The sequence below is a fragment of the Caretta caretta genome, chromosome 3 (assembly GCF_965140235.1).
Source record: "Caretta caretta isolate rCarCar2 chromosome 3, rCarCar1.hap1, whole genome shotgun sequence".
Lineage (NCBI taxonomy): Eukaryota > Metazoa > Chordata > Testudines > Cheloniidae > Caretta > Caretta caretta.
In genome coordinates, this window is record NC_134208.1 from 133701809 (window position 1) to 133724966 (window position 23158).

Sequence of the window (23158 nt, forward strand, 5' to 3'; positions counted from 1 at the left end):
GGGCACGTGCAGTGACAGCGGATGGGCACATGTCACTCCAGGGCTGGGTGCTACCCCCGGGGGTCTGGGGCCTGGGCCCCACAAGCCCCAGTCCCGCCCCTGTGTTGCTTGCCCTTCCCTGCAGCGCTAGTGCCGGAGTCAGCAGCAGCGAGGCGAACGGACGCACGTGACGGGCAGGTGTGTGCTGCAGCGTCACCACTAGGAGGTTTCCCCCGCTCCAGCACTAGGGCAGAGACTACAACTCCCAAGGGGCTTTGCGAGGTCTTCCGGTTGCTGACAGTTTTTGTCGTGGTAACTTCGTGCGCTGCTCCCATACGCTATCCGGGAGCCGCCACGCTCCTCTCGCGAGAACTTAATTTATACCCTCGAGACTTCACCAACCCCATCCCACCGAACCCCCCCCCCTCCCCTTACTCTCGCGAGACCCTGACCTGACTGCGGCGGTGCGGAGACCTTCGCGCTGGGCGATGGAGGAGGAGGCGGCGGAGGAGGGCGGTGCGCGCGAGGCTCTCTTCTCGCTGGAGCTGCTGGTGGAGTGGGTGCGGGTGGAGCCGCAGCTGCTGCCCGCGCGCGGCCCCCTGCGCCCGGCCGTGGCGCTGCGGCTGCTGGACTTCCCCACCTTGCTGGTGCACCCACCCGAGCCGGGCTGCCCGCCGGGGCGGCTCGTCCCCTTCGGCCGGGGCAAGTCCTGCCTCTTCCGCCTGGGCCCGGGCCCCCTGCGGGGCCTGCTCCGCCGCGCCCCGCTCTACGCGCTGCTGCTGGCGCTGCCCCCGGGGCCCGGCCCGGCCCGGCTGCTCGGCAGCTGCTGCGTCTCCCTGGCCCCGGCCGCCGAGGAGCTGCTGCGGCCGCCGCAGGGCGGGGCGACGCCCGGCTCCCGGGGCCGCAGGGGCCGTTACCCCCTGCGGGACCTCATGGGGGAGCGGGTTGGGGAGCTGGCCCTGGGCTACCGCCTCAGCAGCCTGGGGCCGGCCTTGCTGGGACACCTGCCTGCGGGCCTGGGGCAGGGGGTGGCCGGGGGAGCGCCGCCGCCCAGGCCCACCTGCCCCCCGGCTACCCAGCGCCAGAGCGTGCCCAGGCCGCAGGGGGCCCCGGGGGAGCAGGCGTCTGGGCATGGTAGGCACTCTACGTCTATCGGCATCCAGACGGAGCCGCAGGGCAGGGAGTTGCCTGGGGAGCTGGAGCCTGAGCACAGCGGCCAAGCCTCTTCCCCCGCTGGCCAGACCCATCTGCCATGTGTGGAGGAGGTGAGGGAGCTGGAGATTGAAGCAAACATCTTCTGCCCTCCTCCTTTGTACTACAGCCACCTGCCCACAGAGCCCCCACCAGCCCGGGCCCCTGGGCGGGTGGCAGTTGCCCAGCCTCAGGCACCACAGGAGCAGAGCCCAAGTGCAACACCAGCACCGTTACAGGAAGCTTGTCCAGACAGAGGTCGGGCTTCTGGTTCCCTGGCCCAGTCGCTGGGTAGTGCCCAGCAGCTCAGAGATGCTCTAAGAGAGCTGCCTCTGGTCAACGCTTTGCTGGTAGAACTATCCCTGCTGAGTAATCAGCCCCTGCAGTTGGGACCTTCTACTGTTCACCCCCAGCTGGCCTGGCTATACCGAGAAGTAGAAGAAGCTGACATCAAGACCTCAAAACCTCTTACTAAAAGCAGATGGCCAGCTGGGAAAGATAAGGAAACACTTCTTAACCCCAGAGAAAGGTTCAAAAGAAGTCAGCAACAGTTTTCTAAATTGGCGGGTTCTTCCTTACGAGAGACTGGAGCAGGGAAAGGAACCAGGAAAGCTGCAGCATCAAGAAACAACTGTTTTGAAAAGAAGAGTGGAACCAAAGAAAACACACCCCCAAGGAAGAAACTGTTTTATGGACTCACAAATACACTAAGGTTACGATTACAGCAGACCAATCCAGATATGTTAATACTTCATGAAAGGAGAGAACAATATAGAAAAAGGCAAGTAGAGATGCTGAGAGAAAAGCAAAGCAAAGGGTCTTTGTCCAGAGGAAAACTATTCAGAAACACTGCTGAACAGCATCTGATGTCTTACAGGCATCCTGCTGAGGGAGGAATTTTAGAACAAAATATTCAGGTTGGTGAAAATATTGAGACTTTAATACAAAGTAGTATTGAAAAAGATCACTCCACCACTATAATGGAAGACATTTCTGACCTACAGAAACATGCTGCTCGCAATAGACCAAACAATCATGAGGAAAATGCTAAGGAAGAGAATCCATATGAAGTGAATACAAACTCTTCACTGGAAGTAACTACAATTAAAACCCCTTACAAAGTAAAGGGTGTGAAAGTCCACCTGCCAAGAACTTTCACACAGGATACTGATGCAAAGGGAAATAAAGTAGATGAGGAAGCAGTACACTTGATTCATGACAAAGACACAGATGACTATAATGCTTCCTCGTTAGGTGATTATCAACCAGGCCAAAACAATAGTTTTGAAAGTAACCCTGAACTCAAGTATTCAGATGACTTTGTTGGCAGCCCTGAGAACACAGGCTATTCGGAAGATTTCACCAGTGCTGACGATACGGGCAGAAGCTCAGAAACTCTTGATAGCAGCCCAGAGCGTGCACTGGTAAGCCCAAAGCAAGCTTGCTCAGACATGGAATCAGAATCCAAGAAGTCCAGACTTTCTGAAAAAAGTCTGAGAACTGAAAGTATTTCAGCTCCTCTACCAGTTCCTTCAAGTGCATCTCCAGTCCATTCTCTTAAAAGAACCTATGACTTAAAAGCAAAAAAACAGAATACAGGTGCGGGTGTCGGTGTATCCATTAGTGACTCCTCTCCTCCTGCAGGTTCATTAGATAAGCAGGAGTTAGCTTCACATATCAAGGAAGAAGATAGCAAAATTGACCAAAATATTTTCCAGGCCCCTGAAGTGAAGAGTAAGCAAACTAATTCTGATATAAATAGTGTAGTAAAGGGCCAAACCTCTTTGGAAAAGAGCCAGTCACTGAGGACATCTCAAGTTAGCTCCTACTTGCCATCCAACATGTCTGATCTTGAACTTAGTGGTGTGGAAAACAATACATCAGACAAGGAAGAGGATGATGATTTTGGGACACTGAGTATTCCTAATCAATATAAGCACATCAGTGAACTAGTAGTAAATAAGCTGCCTGGATACACAATGTAATCAATATACACTCTTGGTCAAAACAGAATGTGTACTTTTTTATTTTTATAAACAATATTAAGATATTTGTAGTTGGATATATATAACACAAATGTTTGGCTTTATGAATTTAATAAATTGCTGTTTTTGTTTTTATAAAAACAAAGATTGTAACTTTGGTGTATATAATAAAACTTCAATAGTCTAAGCCTAGGTTTAAAGGAAAAAGACAAGCAAAAAAGTGTTAAAATACCTCATCTTTTCAATTGTAGAAATGAAAATGGAAGCAGTAAGCCTTCCTAGAATATCCAAAGACTTGTCAGAAGAAAATGTTAGTGCTAAAGAAACAACCATGCAGTTAAGTTATGAGTACAAATTATGTCTAACCATTTTTATAAACTGATATTTTAAACAGTCACCTTTTTCACAAAAGTAACCTTTACACTTCCAGGAAGTAAATGCAGTACAACTGCTACTTCATGCACACAGCCTGTCATAGGCAATAGCAGTATAGATTGTAAAGCCAGAAGGAATCATTATGATAATGTAGATATGAAAGTCAGACTAGACTATCATAATGACGAACACAGGCCATAGCATTTCACCCAGTGTTTGTAACACTGATCCCATTAACTTGTGGTTAAAGTATTCTCACCTTTTCAAGTTGGGGGACCCCTTATAAATTTTCATGACCCCTTATATCTATTATAAAGGAGTAAACAAAAATGTTGATAAGCCAATTTGTGTGTATTTCAGGAGGTTGACACTGTATTTGACCTTGAAAGATAAGTTTGGGTGGGGAGTGGAAGAGAAATTTTCATTGCTTTAGATTGTAATAAATTCAGAGTCCTCACAACCCTCCTGATTGCCTTTTATGATTTGTTGGTTGCTAAACACTGAACTAAGATATATTTTAGAAAGACGTTAAATTTTGATTTAAAGATGCCAAGTGATGGAGAATTTACATCCCTCGGTAATCTCCATTGATTAGTTACCCCCTGTTACATTTATATTTCATTTCCAGTTTTTGTTTTTCTTGATTTCCATGTCCAGCTATCGAATGGTTATGCCCTTTTTCTGCTTTTTGACTTAATTCTGTTTTTAAGCATCTGTCCAAATCCATTCTCTTAAGTGTCCAAGGTATTCTTCCAATTACTGCCTTTTTTTTTTTTTTGCTTTTGTCTGTAGGCCAGTACCTCCCTATTCTACCTAAATCACTTTATTATTAACATGCTCTAATGAGAGTATTGAATTCCCATTATTGAGAATGAAACTGACGTGTTGTAATTTAAAAACAAGAAAACATGGTTCCTGTACCCAAAGTAAACTACAGTAGAGCTGTGTAAAATTTTTAGACATCGTTATTTGATGAAAAATGCAGTTTTGATTGACCAGAAACTATGTGCCAGTTAGACATGAATAGTCAAAATTGCCAGAAGAGGAGGACGAGGTAGTGGTAGTGCGGTCACACCCTCATCCCTCCATTTTTAGTCCAGTGGTTCGGGCAATCACCTAGGTTGTGGGAGACTCACATTCCACACAGTTTCAGATTTGGTTAAACCTGAACCATTCCCCCACCCCCGCCCTCCGAACTGCCTCCAAACTGGAAAACCTGTTGTTCACCCAGCTTTAATCTTCAGTCAGATGTGGCAGGGGATAACTTTTAAAAATTGTTCTACTTCATCAGCTCAGTTCCAGAAATGAAGGGAGGCTGGTTTCCTGCTGTCTTTGGTGTTGCTCTACCAGTGTGTATCAAACACGAATGGTATTTGAATATAGCATTAACTCAATTGTTTTACTGATAGACAAAATTGTGTGTCATCCTTATGGACAAAACAACCATTGAAGTACGTGGCTGGAATCCTTGGCCACGCTATTTTTGGTATATGGATGTATCGGTTTTCAGTAATATTGATTCACTATTTCTTAAAACAAATAGTGATATTCAAATCTCACTCTTTTAGCCACTGATAATACATTTAAAGTTTTATAAAGTAGCATCTAAAGGAAGGTTGAAACTCAAAACCAAGAGATTTTCTCTGTAGTTTCCATCTGTAAACATTGTGGTAGGGGCAAAGTATGTTTATAATGGAATTTCTCATTCATCTCAGCTAATTTCTATAACACTTATGGATCAATCACAAATAAGTATTAGGGAGACTAAGTATAGCATGAAAGACTAGTGGATAGAAAAATGCATAATAAATGGACTATTACTGAGGAGGAGACATATATACCACCATGAATATTGAATATCAGATTTAAGGAGACATTTTATACACACACCCTTCACATAAATTCCAGCTAGGAAAAATTAGTCTTGTGTTATTGCAGAGAGAGAAGTCTAAACAGATTCAGCCTAATTTTTACCCTTCAGAATGACAGTATGTTAGTATTTCAGAGTAACAGCCGTGTTAGTCTTTATTCACAAAAAGAAAAGGAGTACTTGTGGCACCTTAGAGACTAACCAATTTATTTGAGCATTAGTAGTTTGAGCAAGATAAACTGATTGGATATTAGCAATACTGTTGTGAGAATCAATTCAAAATCTTGTCTAATCTTCAAATATTTCTCCATTAAGAGAAATACGGAAGAATTTGTTTCATTAGTCTATTACTGAAGATTTATAAACCAACACAAATATGTAGGAAGTGTGTTTTAGTGATGGGATGATTTTCTGCATTTCTGTCCAGCAGAACAAATTGGGGCTAGTAGTTACAGGAGAGTATCAGGGAGAGGTGCCTTTTTGCATGAACCTTAGGCTATGTAAACACTACAGCTTAAATTGGTGTAAGTTATGATGTTCAGGGGTTTGAATAAGCCAGCCCCCTGAGCAACGTAAGTTACAGCATCCTAAGCACTGATGTGACAGTGTTACGTCAGTGGGAGAGCTCTCTCCCATTAGCTTAGAGCATCCGCACTGGAAGCGTTGCAGATGCACTGCAGTAAGCTCTGTAATGTAGCCATACCCCTACACTTACAGATTTACCTGTGGCTTACTAGTTAGTCAGCTTCTCTGTTATATGTACAACTTGGCTTAAGTGTTCTCATGACCAAATAGCTAACATCAGAAGCTATAATAAGAGATCTCTTTAGCTGAACTGAACAAATTTTCTTCAGTAAAAGATGTTTTAAAAGTTAAGGGCAAGATCCTGGCTGGCCCTTATGCAAGACTACAGGGTAGGATGTGAGGGAGGAAGAATCAGGCGCCTCCCGCTACCTTTGTGCTGCCTGCATAAAGGCTGGCTAGATTTACAGCCTTGGAACTCAGGAGCGCAAGGAGTGCTGCCACCACAAAAGGTGACAGAGTAGGCAGAGCCTCAGCTCCATTTCCCACTTCTGTGCTGGCCAGCACAGCCGGCGTTCTGAGTGAGGGTAGCAGGAGAAAGAGCTGTAGCAGTCTCACTCAACAAGCAGGCATTCTCTGGGGTGGTTCTGTACTATCTTCATGCCTTGAAAGGCCTAATCTAACCTGAAGTGACTTTAGTGCACGTGAAAGTGCCTGGTCAACACCCCTGAAGACTGATCCACAAACCAGATACCGAATTTCCCAGTGCTGCTGCACAAATGCATATCCACTCTCACACCTAGCTGTGTGAGTGAGAAAACCGTTCATTTCTCGTATCCATTCTATCCTTGTTCTCTATCAAGATCACCATAATGGTTGCAATTTTATGCCTGCCCACTCAGATACAGGCTCTTGTCCATTGGGACTAATGTCACATTGGCCAAACAGCTGCCAAATTGTAACTACTTTCAATCACTATCATCCCGAGATGGACTGAGATTAACATTAGGGTTGTATAATTCCCCTGAACATGCTGTCCTTATTACAAAGTTAAGTGCCTTTTAAGTGTTAGAGGTCAGAACAACAACTAGATTAAAATTTAAAGTGTAATATAGAAGCACTGCTTATGTCAAGAACTACTGATCTAGCCTGTAGTATCCTTCCAAGTTTTAAAATCAATTGATAAAATATAATGTAATTTCTTAAAATCTAATTAGCCCCATGAACTCTAAAAATTTATCTTGTAATCACTCCTCCACTGAGCCATGAATCAACTACCTTATGGTTACTTAGAATGCATAAATTATATATTTAGCATGCCATATGCTGCCAAACTCTTGCATCCTTCAAATGTCAAAATGAAACTCCTAATGCTTGAAAATAAATGAATGAAAAAGTAAAAAATAACTAAAGGTTACTAAACTGTTCAGCTGGTGCTTTCCTTGTGACTTGCAAATATGCTGCTTTAAGGCCCTAATTCTACAAACATGTTTGTGTTTAACTTTACTACTGCAAGTAGTCCCATCGAAAATCAATGGGGCTCCTCGTAGTAGTAAAGTTAAATACACACATGAGCGTTTGCAGATCTGGACCCTAGATAAGATTGGCCATGTGGGTGTTTATGAGCAACAGTTTTCAGTTACCTAAGCTAGAGATGATTGAACCAGTTATAAAAAATTAAACCTTAACCTTCACCCAAAACTTTAGCTAAAAAAAAAAGATAAACATACTGTTTAAAAAAAATCCCCAACCAAACATGCTAATGTCCTGCAACAGTTATGACTAGTACAATAATTTGTTATGGCAAAGCATGTAAAGTTTTACAAATATTTCATCCTTGTTTATTCAGGTAAATACGTATCCCATATTATAAAACTGTGGGGAAAAGACCAATACATCAAATATTGACAAATCATTGACCACTGATTCTTATCCTGTTCTACTGTTCCACTGTCTCCCTGACTCACTCCCAATAGCTGACTCCTCTGCTGCTCCCATGATACTAAACATGTCTGGAGGCAGTAACATGAACACAGTGATGTCCTTCATTACATGTTTGTTCAACTCTAACATGTCCCTGAGCATTTCTTTACTCTCATTGGCTCCTGTGCCCATAGTTCTCATTGGAGGGATTTATATACTGCAAGTTAGGCATAGTTTACGAAGTTGTTTCCCTAGATATCCTGAAGCAATACTCAATATAGGGATCATTTATGTCCAATTCCAGCAATTATGCAATTAGATTTACCATTGAAATTATTGCATTGAAGTTTTCACTATTTGTAGTTTATATTGGCCCGGGGCCTAGTATTTTTATGACAACTGATTTTGTATTAGTTCTACTTATCTTTGTTAGTTTTAATGGTTTTTCTTATATATAAATTGCCACTTGCTATTTCTAATTCCATGGGACTTCATTTTCTTTTCCATTTTCTCAGCATTTGTCACTGGCAGCTACTTTATTACTTGCTCAAAGATTCCAGGTTTGAGTCTCTAGACATACAGTTTATGTTCATAATCTCATATGGTTTTGTTAAATTTTGCATTACAGCACTTTCATTGGCTTCTGAAAAGAGTAATGCTGCGTATTCCCATCTAGATGACCTCCTGAGGTCCCTTCCAACCCTGATATTCTATGATTCTAAGGGACAAACCCCTAAAGATGATGGCTGAGCAGTGACCTGTGTTCCTGGGACACATGGTCTAAATGTTTTCTCTCCCTTCCCCACTCCCCTTCACCAAATGGTCCTGCTTCCAATCCTTTTTAAAAATTGCAGCTTCCAGAATAACCTTATGTTAGATGACTGAAGCTCATCACTATGAAGGGGTGGATTGCTGTTACCTCTAGAGGCTTGTTAAAATGAAGCCAATCACATCTGCTATTGCTAGTGTTAGCTGCCTCCCAGCTGCAGCATTTTTATTTAATTCCCTTTTCCTTACACACCCTTACTGTGATTTCAGCTTTGTTCCTGAGATTTCCCAAACCCCCGTTCACATAGTTGACTGGTTTTGTATTTCCTGTACACATTTTCCTGTGAAATTTTAACACCCATACAAGTTACATCTTCATAGCTGGCATTTCCCTAGGTAGGATGCCACAAGGAGTCCGGTGGCACCTTAAGACTAACAGATTTATTTGAGCATAAGCTTTCGTGGGTAAAAACCCCACTTCTTCAGATTCATGGAGTGAAAATTACAGCTGCAGACATAAATATACTGACACACGAAGAGAAGGGAGTTACCTCACAAGTGGAGAACCAGTGTTGACAGGGCCAGTTCGATCAGGGTGGATGTAGTCCACTCCCAACAATAGATGAGGAGCTGTCAATTCCAGGAGAGGCAAAGCTGCTTCTGTAATGAGCCAGCCACTCCCAGTCCCTATTCAAGCCCAAATTAATGATGTTAAATTTGAAAATGAATTTTAGTTCTGCTGTTTCTCTTCGAAGTCTGTTTCTGAAGGTTTTTTGTTAAAGTATAGCTACTTTCAAATCTGTTATAGAATGTCCAGGAAGATTGAAGTGTTCTTCCACTGTCTTTTGTATGTTACCATTCCTGATGTCTGATTTGTGTCCATTTATTCTTTTACGTAGGGACTGTCCGGTCTAGCCAACGAGCAGTGTAGAGATTAGGCACCGCAGGAAGTATGGCCCAAAGGGCCAGAGTGACAGCAGACTGCAGGCCTTTGATTGGCCCACATTACTACTAAACTCTGGAGGGTGCCTCAGGAAGTTATCTGGGCAATCATGCAAACTTCCAACTGACTTGCTGTGGCTCCAGACATTGCTTCATTTTGCCTCACTCCCTGATCTTCGATTGGAGAATCTGTTCTGATGCTTGCCTACTGATTTTGGCTCTTGCAAGTACTCTGATCCTTGCTCACAGACCACTGCTTTGTGACCACCCCTTGACTTTGTAATACTGGCCCAGCAATAACCATTAGGCCATACTGCCTATGCCCTACTCCCTTACAACATATTGATTGTGATTTGAACCCCTCTCCTGATTTTGTAGGCTCATTTGTAGCTTCCCAGAAGATTTATTAGGAATATTCTCCAGCAAGTTATGGAAGATGTATATGAAAGATTCATTGCTGAGTCATTGCCTGAGAACTCTTAATTATTGTGTTTCAATCTTCAATTTTGCAGAGAAGGCCTTCACAATTGATTCATTTATAAATTACACAGCCTGGTGGAGGAAATTTCTAACAAACATCTGACATTAACATTGTTCTTGGCAAAATTACATTTTAAAAATTTATTCAGTTATAGTTACCTAATGAGAAAGAGAGGATACAAAATTGAGAGTGAAAGAAAGGACTTCAAATTTATATCAAACTGTATCAGTTAATTTAGCATAATTACTCTAATTACAGACACAATAAGGTGATTATTTCATAACCCCAAATCTTTTGGGTGGAAACCCTCATGCTGTTTGCTTTATGCATTGGTAAAGTTGCATCATCAGCTTCTGGGCTAAATTAGACAAAAATGGATTGAGCCTGCAAACCCTCTCTCTTATATTTAACGGCCCTTATGCGAGTAGTCCCATTGTCTTCAATGAGCCTAATGTTGGGGTTTTCATAGGACCCTTAGGGATTTAAATGCCCAGATCCCATTGAAATTCAATAGAAGTTAAGCACCTAACCTCAGGCTCTTGAATATTACAACTGATGACTATAATGCTTCCACTGGGATTGCTGGGGTGAAATGTGGTCAATGGCAAAATTCCCATTGACTTCAGTGGAGCCAGGATTTCACCCTAGTGTAAGTAGGGGTAGCAGAATGAAGACTAATACTAGTAAGTGGCTTATCAGGCAGCAGCTCCAAGATGAGTTCAGTATATAAAGAAAGAGTCTTCATTATATTCTAGTTTCAGATCTCGAGACAGCATCTAAAAGATACTTTTCTTTATCAGAAGAAAAGAACATTTTCATTTACTAAAGATACACAATTTTGCACAAGGATGGAGCTAATTTTCGCCCATGGATGGATTAAAGTTTGCACCCCCTCTTCTTATTTTTCACAACCCAAACCCATGGGGATTGAAGCTCTAGTGTCTTTTAGCAACATTTTTACATTCCAAAGGCAAAAAATTGTACTTCACAAGTATTTTTTTTATGAGCCAAGGATAAAATTTCCTGCTGACCTGGAAGGTTAGCACTATTATGAGTCAGGGATGAACTCCCCCAGAGATAGGGAAATTCTGACTATATTCCCCAATAATCAGAACTCTCCTCTTTTTCTTCTTTATTGCGGGCAACTCCATCATCTTCCTGTCCCACAGTCTTGTAAACTCAGACTCATCTTTGATTTATCTTCTTCTTAAACGTTCACACCATCACTTAATGCGGCCAGTTTTCCCTCCACAATATCTCAAAAATCCATCCATTCCTGACACCAAAACTCTTGTCCATGCCTTGATCTTTCTGTATTTTGATTATTGCCATGCCCTTCTCAGTGGCTTCCCTATAGACAGCTCTACCCCCAACTCATCACACACCCTACTCCTCTAGTTGTTCTAGAATATAGCATCAAAACTCATCTAGCACATCCATGACTGAAGGAATCTCCAGACACTACTCAGATTCCTTCATTGGTTTCCCCTCATCTTCCACATCAAACTGAAGATCTGTCTTATTGCTTTCAATTTAGCCTCTTCCTATTTTTATGTACTCTGCTTTCACGCCTACCTTGCACTCCTTGTCTCTGCCCAAACCATAAAACTAACCTCTACCTCTTCTTACTCTTATTTTTGTACTTATTTCCATGCAACTCCTTAGGCCTGGAACCCACTGTCTGATGCTGACTGCCACATATCTACTTTTCCCTTCATCCCAGTTCTTCTGGGGTGTGTATTTTTGCCTGAAGTATGGCCTGGGTGTGCCTCAGAGGGGTTGACTACACTAGCAAATTACTAATTGCTGGAAATGGGTGTCAGTATTGGCTGCAGTTAACCAGTGCTGAATACAATTTAATTGCAAGCATAACAGAGGACAAACTGTCTTCAGCACCACTGCACAAACAGTGGATAAACTCTGCTATAAAGTAGCATGGTATATACGATGATATGGAATCACAGAAACGTAGGGCTGGAAGGGACCTCCAGAAGTCATCTAGTCCAGTCCCCTGTGCAGAGGTAGGACTAAGTACACCTAGATTATCTCTGACAGGTGTTTGTCTAACCTGTTCTTAAAAACCTCCAGTGACTTGAATTCCATGTCTCTAAGTAACCTATTCCATTGCTTAGCTAGATAGTTAGAAAGCTTTTCTTAATATCTAAACTAAATTTCTTTTGCTGCAAACTAAGATGATTGCTTCTTGGAATGGGTGCCTGGCCATTCTCTTGATCTTGCATGGTATAAGAGATGAAGCTCTGGCATACCACATCTTAGAAGTAATTTTAAATTTCTTTGTCATGTAGTTCTAGAAAAGTATGAAAAATACATAACTAATCATTTTGGGTGAGGGAGGAAAACCTCTGATTCACAGTCTCCTCTTCTGAGATACAGTTGCAATCATAGCGGCCCTCTCTATTGATTGTTGCAAGCCTATTTCCTTTAGCAGGGTTCCTAAGATTCTTAATTACAGTCCTGTATGCTTTACACAGTTTTTATCTCCAGTTCTAGATACAGCTCTGAGACTTTAAAATAAATTTTTAACAAATTGTAACATTACTTTTTAAAATGGAAATATTGAGGCAGATTCTCCATTAGTACATGCTTATACCATTAGTAATGTGACGGGGCAAGGCCAGATGGTTATAGAAAAGTAGTGGGAGATAGATATATTAGCTCCAGGCTAAACAAATCCCTGGTACCAGGTTAAGTGAAGTGGAAGCTGCTCCAGGTCAATTAAGACACCTGGGGCCAATTAAGAACTTTCCAGAAGGCAGGGAGAATGCTAGGTTGATTGGGACACCTGAAGCCAATCAGGGGCTGGCTGAAACTAGTTAAAAGTCTCCCAGTCAGTCAGGTGGGTGTGCATGTCAGGAGCTGTGGGAGGAAGTTGTGCTGTTGGAGAGGCTGAGTAGTACGCACCATATCAGGCACAAGAAAGGAGGCCCTGAGGTAAGGGTGAAGTGGAGCTTGAGGAAGTGAGGGCTGCTGTGGGGGAAGTAGCCCAGGGAATTGTACATGTCATGTTTCTAAAAGGTCAGCTACCACAGCTGATACTATTAGGGTCCCTGGGCTGGAGCCCAGAGTAGAGGGTGGGCCTGGGTTCCCCCCCCCACACACCTTTGCCCCCCTGATTAATCACTGAGACTGGGAGACAACAGAGACTGTGCAAGGAAGGATAACTTCTCCTCACCTCCGTTGATGGCTTATGATGAAAATGGCTCAGTAGACTGTGACCCTTGTCTCTAGAGAAAGAAGGGTTACGCGGAGGGTCACGGTGAGCCTCTGAGGCTAGCAAAATCTGCCAGGAAACATGGGACCCACGGAGGCAAGGACAGAGCTTTGTCACAGTAAGTTCAGTCCATTCTCTTTAGAAGTAGCAAATTTTCCCGTCAGTGGATTCCTCACTGTGAATGAGCACTAAGTTATGAAGTCATCTTTAGCTGTTTCCTTTTTCTAACCATCTGATTATTTCTTAAACTACATCAAAGCACTAGTTTACTTCATCAAGTAAAAACATGGAGTTTAGACTAAAAATCATATGTATTCTTCTGAGGACTGAATTACTCTGAATTTCTGCCCTCCCTTTCCCTTCAAGATTTAATTTTCCTCTTCTACAGCATCTGATTGCCATATATAATATTCAGCCATAAAGTGATACCCTCTGATATTGGTATGGTGAAAGTAAATAAGGAAGTGTTATTTACTCCTCATAACACAAGAACTAGGGGTCACCAAATTAAATTAATATGCAGCAGGTTTAAAACAACCAAAAGCAAGTATTCACACAATGCACAGTCAACCTGTGGAACTCTTTGCCAGAGGAGGTTGTGAAGGAAAAGACTGTAATAGGGTTCAAAAAAGTATTAGCCAGGATGGGCAGACAGGGAATGGATCACTTGATGATGTTCTGTTTGACAGAAGCTGGGAATGGGCGACAGGGGATGGATCACTTGATGATTACCTGTTCTGTTCATTCCCTCTGGGGTACCTGGGATTAGCCACTGTCGGAAGACAGGATACTGGGCTAGATGAACGTTTGGTCTGACCCTATATAGCCATTCTTATATTCTTATGAACCTGCTGCCCTCATGTTTGGATGTCCATAACCATGAGTGATGGACAGACTTCAAAAAGGTTCAAGGTAAAGTTTTGGGGTAAAGTTCAGATGCTCCTCTGACCCTTTGAGTCTCTTTAGATTGCAAAATAGAGTTTGAAGTCTGTCCAGGCAGGGGCCCATAAACCAAGAGTAGGAGAAAACTGATTCACCTTCTAGAAAGTCCTCCTTGTTTTATAATCCATGTACAGTGCCTAGATACTATATTAAAAGGTATTTTGGGAATGCTTAGGAGGAAAGACATCTGATCTTTCTGAAAAGATTTTTTAATACTTCACAGTTCCATTCATGCCTTAAATGTCAGAGCAGCCGCACTCACTTTATTTGTTACTTTCACTGCTGATCCTAGTGGAACTGGGAAGTTGGGACATGCACAATTTTTTGTTTTGAGTTTTCAACAATTGTTCAGGTTACAACAATTCTGTTTTTCTCTGAACCAACTCAGTTGTGCATAACAATTCAGCAACTGGAATAAATGCCAAAGTTTATGGGTAGGATTGTTTTTATTATAAAATTAACTGATCAGAGAAAGCTCACTCAGCACATGTACGCAGTTAAAATAAACTACTCTGAAAAAAACAAAACTGCAAACATAAATACAATGTTGACAACACACTTATGCTCCATCTCCAAATAGCAGAGGAGGAACCTTACCCCTCCCAATAGGCCCTGCAGCATGCCCTGTAGTTCAACAAACACCAACTATGCAGGGACAGGGAGGAGAGCGGCCTTCTAGAGAAGAGGACCTTCCTTGCTGAGAATACCCTGCCTCCGGCTCCTTCTCTAGGTGATATCTCAAAACACCTCAGCAGATCCCAACTGCTATCGTGATGTGGTGTGGCTTGTAAGGTAGATTGGACCCAAACCATTTATAGGTCAAAACCAACAGCTTGATTTGCAACCAGAAAATGAATATGAGCCCAGGTTTCATACACTCCCTGTAATGAGCACTACTGCTTGTTGATAGGCCTTGTTACCTTTCATTTTTGGAGTCAGTCATTCTATTATTCTCTCACCAATAGTTAGAAGCAAAAGATAACACCATTTGCCCCCCCACTTCCAGAAAATGTAGAAAGGCAGAACAAATTTAAAACACCAGAAGGAGCAGGGAAACTGTTTAACTTCCACCCAGTTAAACAGTTTTAGAGATAGTGGTGAATCAGCCAGTAAGATGACCTGCTCTCCCCATCCCACAAACAGTTGTTTGAGAACATCAGCAATACTTTTGACACTTGCATGCACATATGGAGAGTAATGCCCTTTGATACAAATGAGTTACTTCCACATATCATGGGGAAAATAGACCCCGTACGTGGTCTGGGAATCCTGAAAGCACCAGATCCTCGGTTACTTCACTCTATTTCCAAAAGCTGTCTGCATGTTTATGTGTCACCTCAACTCGTTTGTCCCAGCAGGCAGCTAGTTCTGTCATATAGTACCATGCTTGTTGCTCCGTAAGTATCCTGGAAAGGTGTCATAAATATAAAGGGAAGGGTAACCACCTTTCTGTATACAGAACTATAAAATCCCTCCTGGCCAGAGGCAAAACCCTTTCAACTGGGACAGCATGGTTTTGTACCACCCCAAATGCAGGGCTGTGGCTTAATATCACAGGTTAAGAGGTGATTTGATCACAGTCTATAAGTACCTACACAGGGAACAAATATTTAAGAATAGGCTCTTCAATCTAGCAGGAAAGGGTATAACACAATCCAATGGCTGGAAGTTGAAGCTAGATAAATGCAGAGTAGAAATAAGGCATCAATTTTTAATGGTGAGAATAATTAACCATGGGAACAATTTACGACGGGTCATGATGGATTCACCATCACTGACAATTTTTAAATCAAGATGGGATGTTCTTCTAAAAGATCTTCTCTAGGAATGATTGTGGGGAAGTTCTATGACCTACTCTATACAGGAGGTCCGAGGAGATGATTATGACATTGGTCCCTTGTGGCCTTAGAATCCTGAATTCGATGACTAGGATCCCATTATCTTATTGTGGTTCTAAAGTAAGTCGAATTTGCTGATGATAAAAACAAAAAATACCGCTTTTTCAGAATTCCCTGTGCTATTTTCACTGCTTTGTGGTATTAACTAAATGCTTAAACAATTGCTTTTACAATATTTAAACAATAGGGGTTTTGGCTTAAAAATTTACAAGGATGTCTAGCATTCAGATTGGTAACAGATGTATGAAATAAAATATGTGGACATAACAATTACAGACCAACTGTTAATTTGGCATTTGCTTGTACAGGAATGAAATTTCAATTAAGTTTTGTCAGCAGCAAGTGTAAATGACAGATCTCATATGAAACTTCATAGCCAGTAAACTGCCTAAACAAAGAGTGGGATGTCATCCAGTTAATGAGTTAGATCACACGCACGGATTACATACTTTGTAAATAATGTGCTCCTTTTCACTGTTCTTGAAAATGAATTGTTTATCCAGTTGTTATTTTCTTAAAGAATGGCCCATATGGCAGGTAAATTGGAATAGTCATACTCCGGGCTGGCCCTAGAACAAATGGTGCCCCAGGCGAGGAGCGTCTTCAGCACTCCTACCCCTCAATTTGTTAAACTTTGGAATACCTTTTTATTGCATTTGTAGCCCATTTCACGACTTTGAGGCATGATTTGCATGCATGATTTATCCCTGTCATACAAGACAAATATTGCAGCTGGGCTCTCACTTTACTTCAGTTCGTTCTTATATCTCACTTACTGACTGGCAATGCCCCGCCTCTTAAATACCCATGAGGGCATGGCTGACAACATTCTAGGAGGTTCAAGGCAAATGTAGTTCTCAAAGTCTGGAAAGTTCCACAAGATTATACAAAGGTCCAGAACATTCTAGGAGGTGAGTGAAAAATGAATCCACATACGGAATACCTCAAACGTGTTACTTCAAACATTCTATTTTTCCTTTTGTTGCTAACAACAAAAACAGCACCCCAAGCCTGGCACCGTCCAAGCCCAGTACTCCTGGCAGTCGCCTGAGTCACCTGCCGTAAGTCCGGCTCTGGTCACACTGTGTTTGTAGCCGGGTGGGATAACTGATGAGTGAGTTACCCCATTAGCCCGATAGGCCTGAATTAAATCACATGCAAGATTTTTGAATATATAGATGTATATCTCTTTCTAATCAAATGACTGCCCAAGGTCACAAGGGAGTTGTATTTACATTCATTTGGAATCATGCAACAAAGTACAAATCCCCTCCCAAAGAATTCATGTTGCTATCAGACAGTGATTCAGCTGCTGTTCTCAGTGGTCCCAGGAGAAAACCAGATTATCTCAGTGCCATCAGCAAGTTTCAGGAAAGAGAGACAGATTATTAATGGGATAGCATGGAGAGGCTCACTAGCCTTTCAACTATGAAATATGTTCCTGTACTGGATGAACAAGTGCTACATTCCCTGTTCTGTCTCAGCCATAATAGCTACCAGTGGCTATGAATGCCTCCCCTTTTTTAAAAAAAAGTATAATACTAAAGAACGGTCAAAAATTAATTCCAGTCACCTAACCCAAAACTATTTTATTATCTTTCCCCACGCTATAGTTACAGCTCTGATTCCATTAACAAAAATATACTCTGCAGCAGCTGATCCATGATAGTTACTGCAGATCTTCTTAGTTTTGAAGCAGTGAAGTCAATGCCAGATTCAGCACACAAATCTTGTACTGTCAGCACATGTAGACAGCAACGGTAGGCCTATTCTGCCTTCATTCAACCCTTGGAATTGATATTTTAATCTGCATGCACCCTAAATTCCAAAATTGACAGTTGCAGATTCAAGAATGACATCGCAGTTCCGATCTCATTCACACTGGTGTGAATCAGGAGTAATTCCATTTACTTCAGAGGAGTTACTCCAGCTTTACACTGGTGTAACAGAGATCAGAGTCTGGTCCAAGCATTGGAGAACTTCTTGAATGTGCTTAGTGCACATACTCAAACATGCAAATGAGGCGGTACTTTACTTTGGTCAACATTTAGAACATCATTCAGCCGGAAAGGAGGTGTAGTGGGGTTGGTTTTCTTTTGTATATTTGCTTATTTTAAAGTATTTGGTACTTTCATCCTTTAGCAGGGTTGACTGTGCAAGTGAAAGCTACCACCACCACCATCCTGTCGTCATGACCAGTCATTTTAAAAAATGAAACATTGGTGTCAAGCAAACTCCTTAGTTTAAGTTTGTATAAGCAAGCTACTACAGTCTTAAGACTGTACATTTCACAGCACCACTATGATATTAACTATCATGGGACACTGGAGAAGAGTTGATCTCATATTTATTATTTATACTTTCCAGTAGCTAAACCTCAAGAAAAGCATTTTCCTCCCTTTTAAAATGGGCTTTGATAGGCCAGGCAATTTCTTGATGAACCAGCCTGTTTAATAAATGCAGAAATCAAGCACTCATACATGCCGCTATTCATTGCAATCAGGCACACAGCAGTCAGCCAAAACATCAGTAGCACAATCAAGGCATGGATTGCTCCCTGGGTTATGAGTGTTGGGAAACTATTTGGCCATTCAGTTTCTTCAGAAGATTAGGGTGGTGAGAGCTAATTTGGAAAAAAAAAATGGCATCATCTTAAGAACCTACTGAAAAGTTTTTGAATTCCCATTTAGCCAATCTACTATATTGTTTCTGGTGCATTAGTGGCAGCTATAGATAAAGCTGCCTACGTGGTTCCATTCCAAGTTCTTGTTTTGAGTCAGTCAGAACTTCCCAAAACTCACTCATCGGGCAATATTTTACAGCTCTTAAAATAAAAATCTTCAAGAATTATTTGTGAGCAAAGTTAGTTCACTACGTTGAGTCATTTGAGTGTGAAAAGTCCAGGAATGCATTACACATGGAGGGAGATTAACAGGATAGGGAGAAATTTTAGAGGGCAGGGTGGGGAGAGTACAGCCCACCTCTGGGCCTCCCTCATTCTTCCCCTCCCTCCCCCCCCCCCGAATTTAAAACTTTTCCCTATCCTGTTAATCTCCCTGAATGTAACTAAGGGCTTGCTTACACGGGAAATAGTCTGGAAGAGCTATTGTAGAATAGCTGTTCCACCCTAGTGCCCTGTGTGGGCACTCTTATTCTGCACTAAGAGTGCCTTTGTGCCGTTTAGCATAATTACTGTTGTGAAATAGCTATTGCACTTTAAATTCACACAATAGCTTCCCCTGTAGACAAGCTGGCTCCCGGCCCACTCCCTAGATATATTTATAATTCAATCTGATCAAGCCAGATGTAGTTCATCCTTACTTTTTACATAATAGGAAGTCTTGTTTGCTTTTGCTATGATTTCTTTGTCTGCAAAATAATAATTAGCATACTCCCCATTCAAAGAAAACAAAAATCAAGAGCCCACAAATTCAACTTCTATTTTCTGTTTTGAATGTTGATTTTATTTAGTATTCTAGAGATAGTTCTCTGAAATTATTTAAGAAAAGTGTTAAATATACTTTTTTCTTTCAGAAAGTCATCTCACAAATAATGGGGCATCATTGGATGGCCTTTTATGTTTATTTTTTCTTTAATGTAGCCCATTATGAGAAATTAAATGTTAAACTAATTTAAGAAAAATCCAAATCCTGAGTAGTTTAGCTCAAGTAGTTTGGCAGTTCAGTAACAGTTGCTTTAAGAAACAAAGTTGGGCTCTTAATACTGTACTTGTTAAATTATTCAGGCCTGAATTTATTGTGGAAAGTGTGCTCTTGTTTACAGGGTACAAATTCAAAAATTCTTACAGCTGGGAATTTCTTGGCAACGGTGAAGATTTGCCTATGATGTTATTTTCCCCAAGCACAAGGAAAGGGCCATTATATGTGCTTAGATAGCCTTGTACATAATCCATTTTATGTTGAATTTAAATGAACCTATCAGGATGGTCAATCAAGGGTTCAAAAATCCCCACTCTTAGTCTTTCATTAGAGAGCAGAAAGGGAGAGGGCTCAAGAGCTAGCTGAGAACGAAGTGGACAATCAGTCATTATTTCCAAACTTTGTCACTGGTAGTCACTGTTATCTCCCATTTGCCTATGAGCTTCTGAGACCAAGCTCAGGCCACGGTACCTATGAATGATTGTTTGTAACTTGTAATATGTTTGTTTTTATCTATAGAAGAACTTTCCAATAGAATGAACAGTTTCCCACTGAACAGATTAGCAAAGTGGTTGCTGTGTTTTCCCATGTTACTTCATGTTTCCTGTGCTTTATTTTTTTATATATATAACAATGTTAATAAAGGCGACAATTCTCTTGGACTGCATCATATTTAAAGATGCTACCTCTTGGAGCATGTCACTAAAGTACACTCCCAAAGAAGAGAAGCTGTAGTATACACTATGAAACAAATCCCAGTTGTAAGGTCTCTCCAGCTTGCTTTCAAAAGAGACAAGGTTTTGCTACACTCTGGGGTCTGTTGCAATCACTAAACTCTCTGCCCCTCTGGTGAAATTGGATCTAAGTGTGGGTGTCCTTTATTTAAATAATAGTTTTAAAAGGTGCCTATCCGAAGTCTTTACCTGCCCTGAAACATCATTAATAGTGCAACAAAATCCCAGCAGCATAAAAATAGTCTTTTCAACAGGAGCTCAGCCAGTCAGCCACCTACAGAGATTCCTTTCTACCCTTTCAGAAGGCCACCAAATTAATTCTGTTTCAGACCAAAGGGATGGGGGGAGGGGGAGGGAGGGAGAAATTTCCAGAGTCCTGCTGAGAACACTTTGCCAGCCTCCCTCCACCCCCTTCTTTTATAATGAGAGTGATCCAGCTCAGGCACCCCTGCTGACTACAGCTGTGGCAGTATGGTACAGGGAAAGAGGAGATCACTCAGGTAGGCCAGTATCGGGATATGTGGAGCTTTATAGGTAATAACTGGGCCTGGCAGAATTTGATTTTTTTATAATATCAATGTTTATTTCTAAGCATTTTTAAAAAAGATTTTTATCTATTGAAATTTTCACAGTTGCAGGGAATTATGTGGGGGAAGGACAGAATTATTTAATGATAGTAGACATTGAGGTTCAACAAGTTAGAGCTTTATAAACCATTAAAAACACAAATTGTTATAAGAATGGCCATATTGGGTCAGACCAATAGTCTGTGTAGCCCACTATTCTGTCTTCCAACAGTAGCTGGTGCCAGATTCTTGTGGAATGAACAGAATAGGGTAATTTGTCAAGTGATCCATCCCCTGTCTTCCACATTCAGCTTCTGGCAATCAGAGATTTATGGACACCCAGAGCATGGGATTTCATCCCTGACCATCTTGGCTAATAGCCATTAATGGACCTATCCTTCATGAACTTATCTAAATCTTTTTTTAACCTAAATATACTTTTGTCCTTCACAACATCCCCGGCAACAAATTCCACATGTTGGCAGTGCAATGTGTAAAGAAGTACTTTCTTATGTTTGTTTTAAACCTGCTGCCTATTAATTTCATTGGGTGATGCCTGGTTCTTGTTTTATATGAAAGATGAATAAACACTTCCTTATTCACTTTCTCCACACCTTTCATGATTTTATAGAGGTCTATCATATCCCCACTTAATCATCTCTTTCCTAAAATGAACAGTACCAGTCTTTTTAATCTCTCCTCCTACAGCAGCTGTTTCATACCCCTAATCATTTTTGTTGCCCTTCTCTGTATCTTTTTCAATTCTAATATATCTTTGAGAGATGAGGTGATCAGAACTGCACACAGTATTCAAGGTGTGGGCATACCATGGATTTAAACAGTGGCATGATGATATATTGTCTTATTATTTATCCCTTTCCTAATGTTATCTTTTTTTGACTGCTGCTCCACATTGAGTGGATGTTTTCAGAAAACTATTTATGGCTACTCCAAGCTCTCTTTGATTGGTAAGAGCTAATTTAGACCCCATTATTTTGTACATTAGTTGTGATTATGTTTTCCAATGTGCATTACTTTGCATTTATGAACTCTGAATTTCATCTGCCAGTTGATGTCCAGTCACCCAGTTTTGTGAGATCCCTTTTTAATTCTTCGTAGTCTGCTTTGGACTTAATTATCTTGAGTAACTTTGTATTATCTGCAGATTTTGCTACTTCGCTATTTACCCCTTTCTTCAGATCATTTATGAATATGTTGAACAGAACTGGTCCCAATATAAAACCTTGGGGGACCCTGGTATTTACCTCTCTCTGCTGTGAAAACTGACCCTTTATTCCTACCCTTTATTTCCTATTCTAACCAAATTACTGATCTATGGAAAGACCTTCCCACTTTTCCCATAACTGCCTACTTTGCTTAAGAGCCTTTGGTGAGGGACCTTGTCAAAGGCTTTCTGAAAGTCCAAGAACACTATATGCACTGGATCACCCTTGGCCACATTTGTTGACCCCCTCAAAGAATTCTAATAGCTTGGTGAGGTATGATTTCCTTTTACAAAAGCCCTGTTGACTCTTCCAAGCATAACATGTTCATCCATGTGTTTGATAACAGTTCTATACCACAGTTTCAACCAGTTTGCACGGTACTGGTCTGCAATTGCCACGATTGCCTCTGGAGCCGTAAAAATAAATAAATAAATGTTGGCATCACATTAGCTATCCCCCAGTCATCTGGTACAGAGGCTAATGTAAACCATAGGTTACACCACAGTTAATAGTTCTGAAGTTTCATATTTCAGTTTCTTCAAAACTCTTGGGTGAGGATCATCTGGTCCTGGTGACTTATTACTGTTAATCAGTTTGTTCCAAAATGCCCCACACTGAGGTGTCAATAGAGGAGAGTTCCTCAGACTTTTCACCTAAAAAGAGTAGCTCGGGTGCGGCAATCTCCTTCACACCCTCTGCGGTGAAGACTGATGCAAAGAATGCATTCAGCTTTTCCACAATGGCCTTATTTTCTTCGAGTGCTCCTTTAGCATCTCGATCATCCAGTGGTCCCACTGATTGTCTGGCAGGCTTCCTGCTTCTGCTGTACTTTAAAAATCTTTTGCTGTTAGTTTGTGTCTTTTGT

The 23158-nt window shown here is 41.6% G+C and overlaps 1 protein-coding gene across 1 annotated transcript; it reads left to right on the top strand.

Annotated features, from left to right (window-relative positions):
* The first annotated feature begins 436 nt into the window (after positions 1-436).
* Positions 437-3990, top strand: MAP10 (microtubule associated protein 10). Its single transcript, XM_048843873.2, has one exon. The coding sequence runs from the start codon at positions 468-470 to the stop codon at positions 3153-3155; it is 2688 nt and encodes an 895-aa protein (XP_048699830.2). The 5' UTR covers positions 437-467; the 3' UTR covers positions 3156-3990.
* The last annotated feature ends 19168 nt before the right edge of the window (positions 3991-23158 follow it).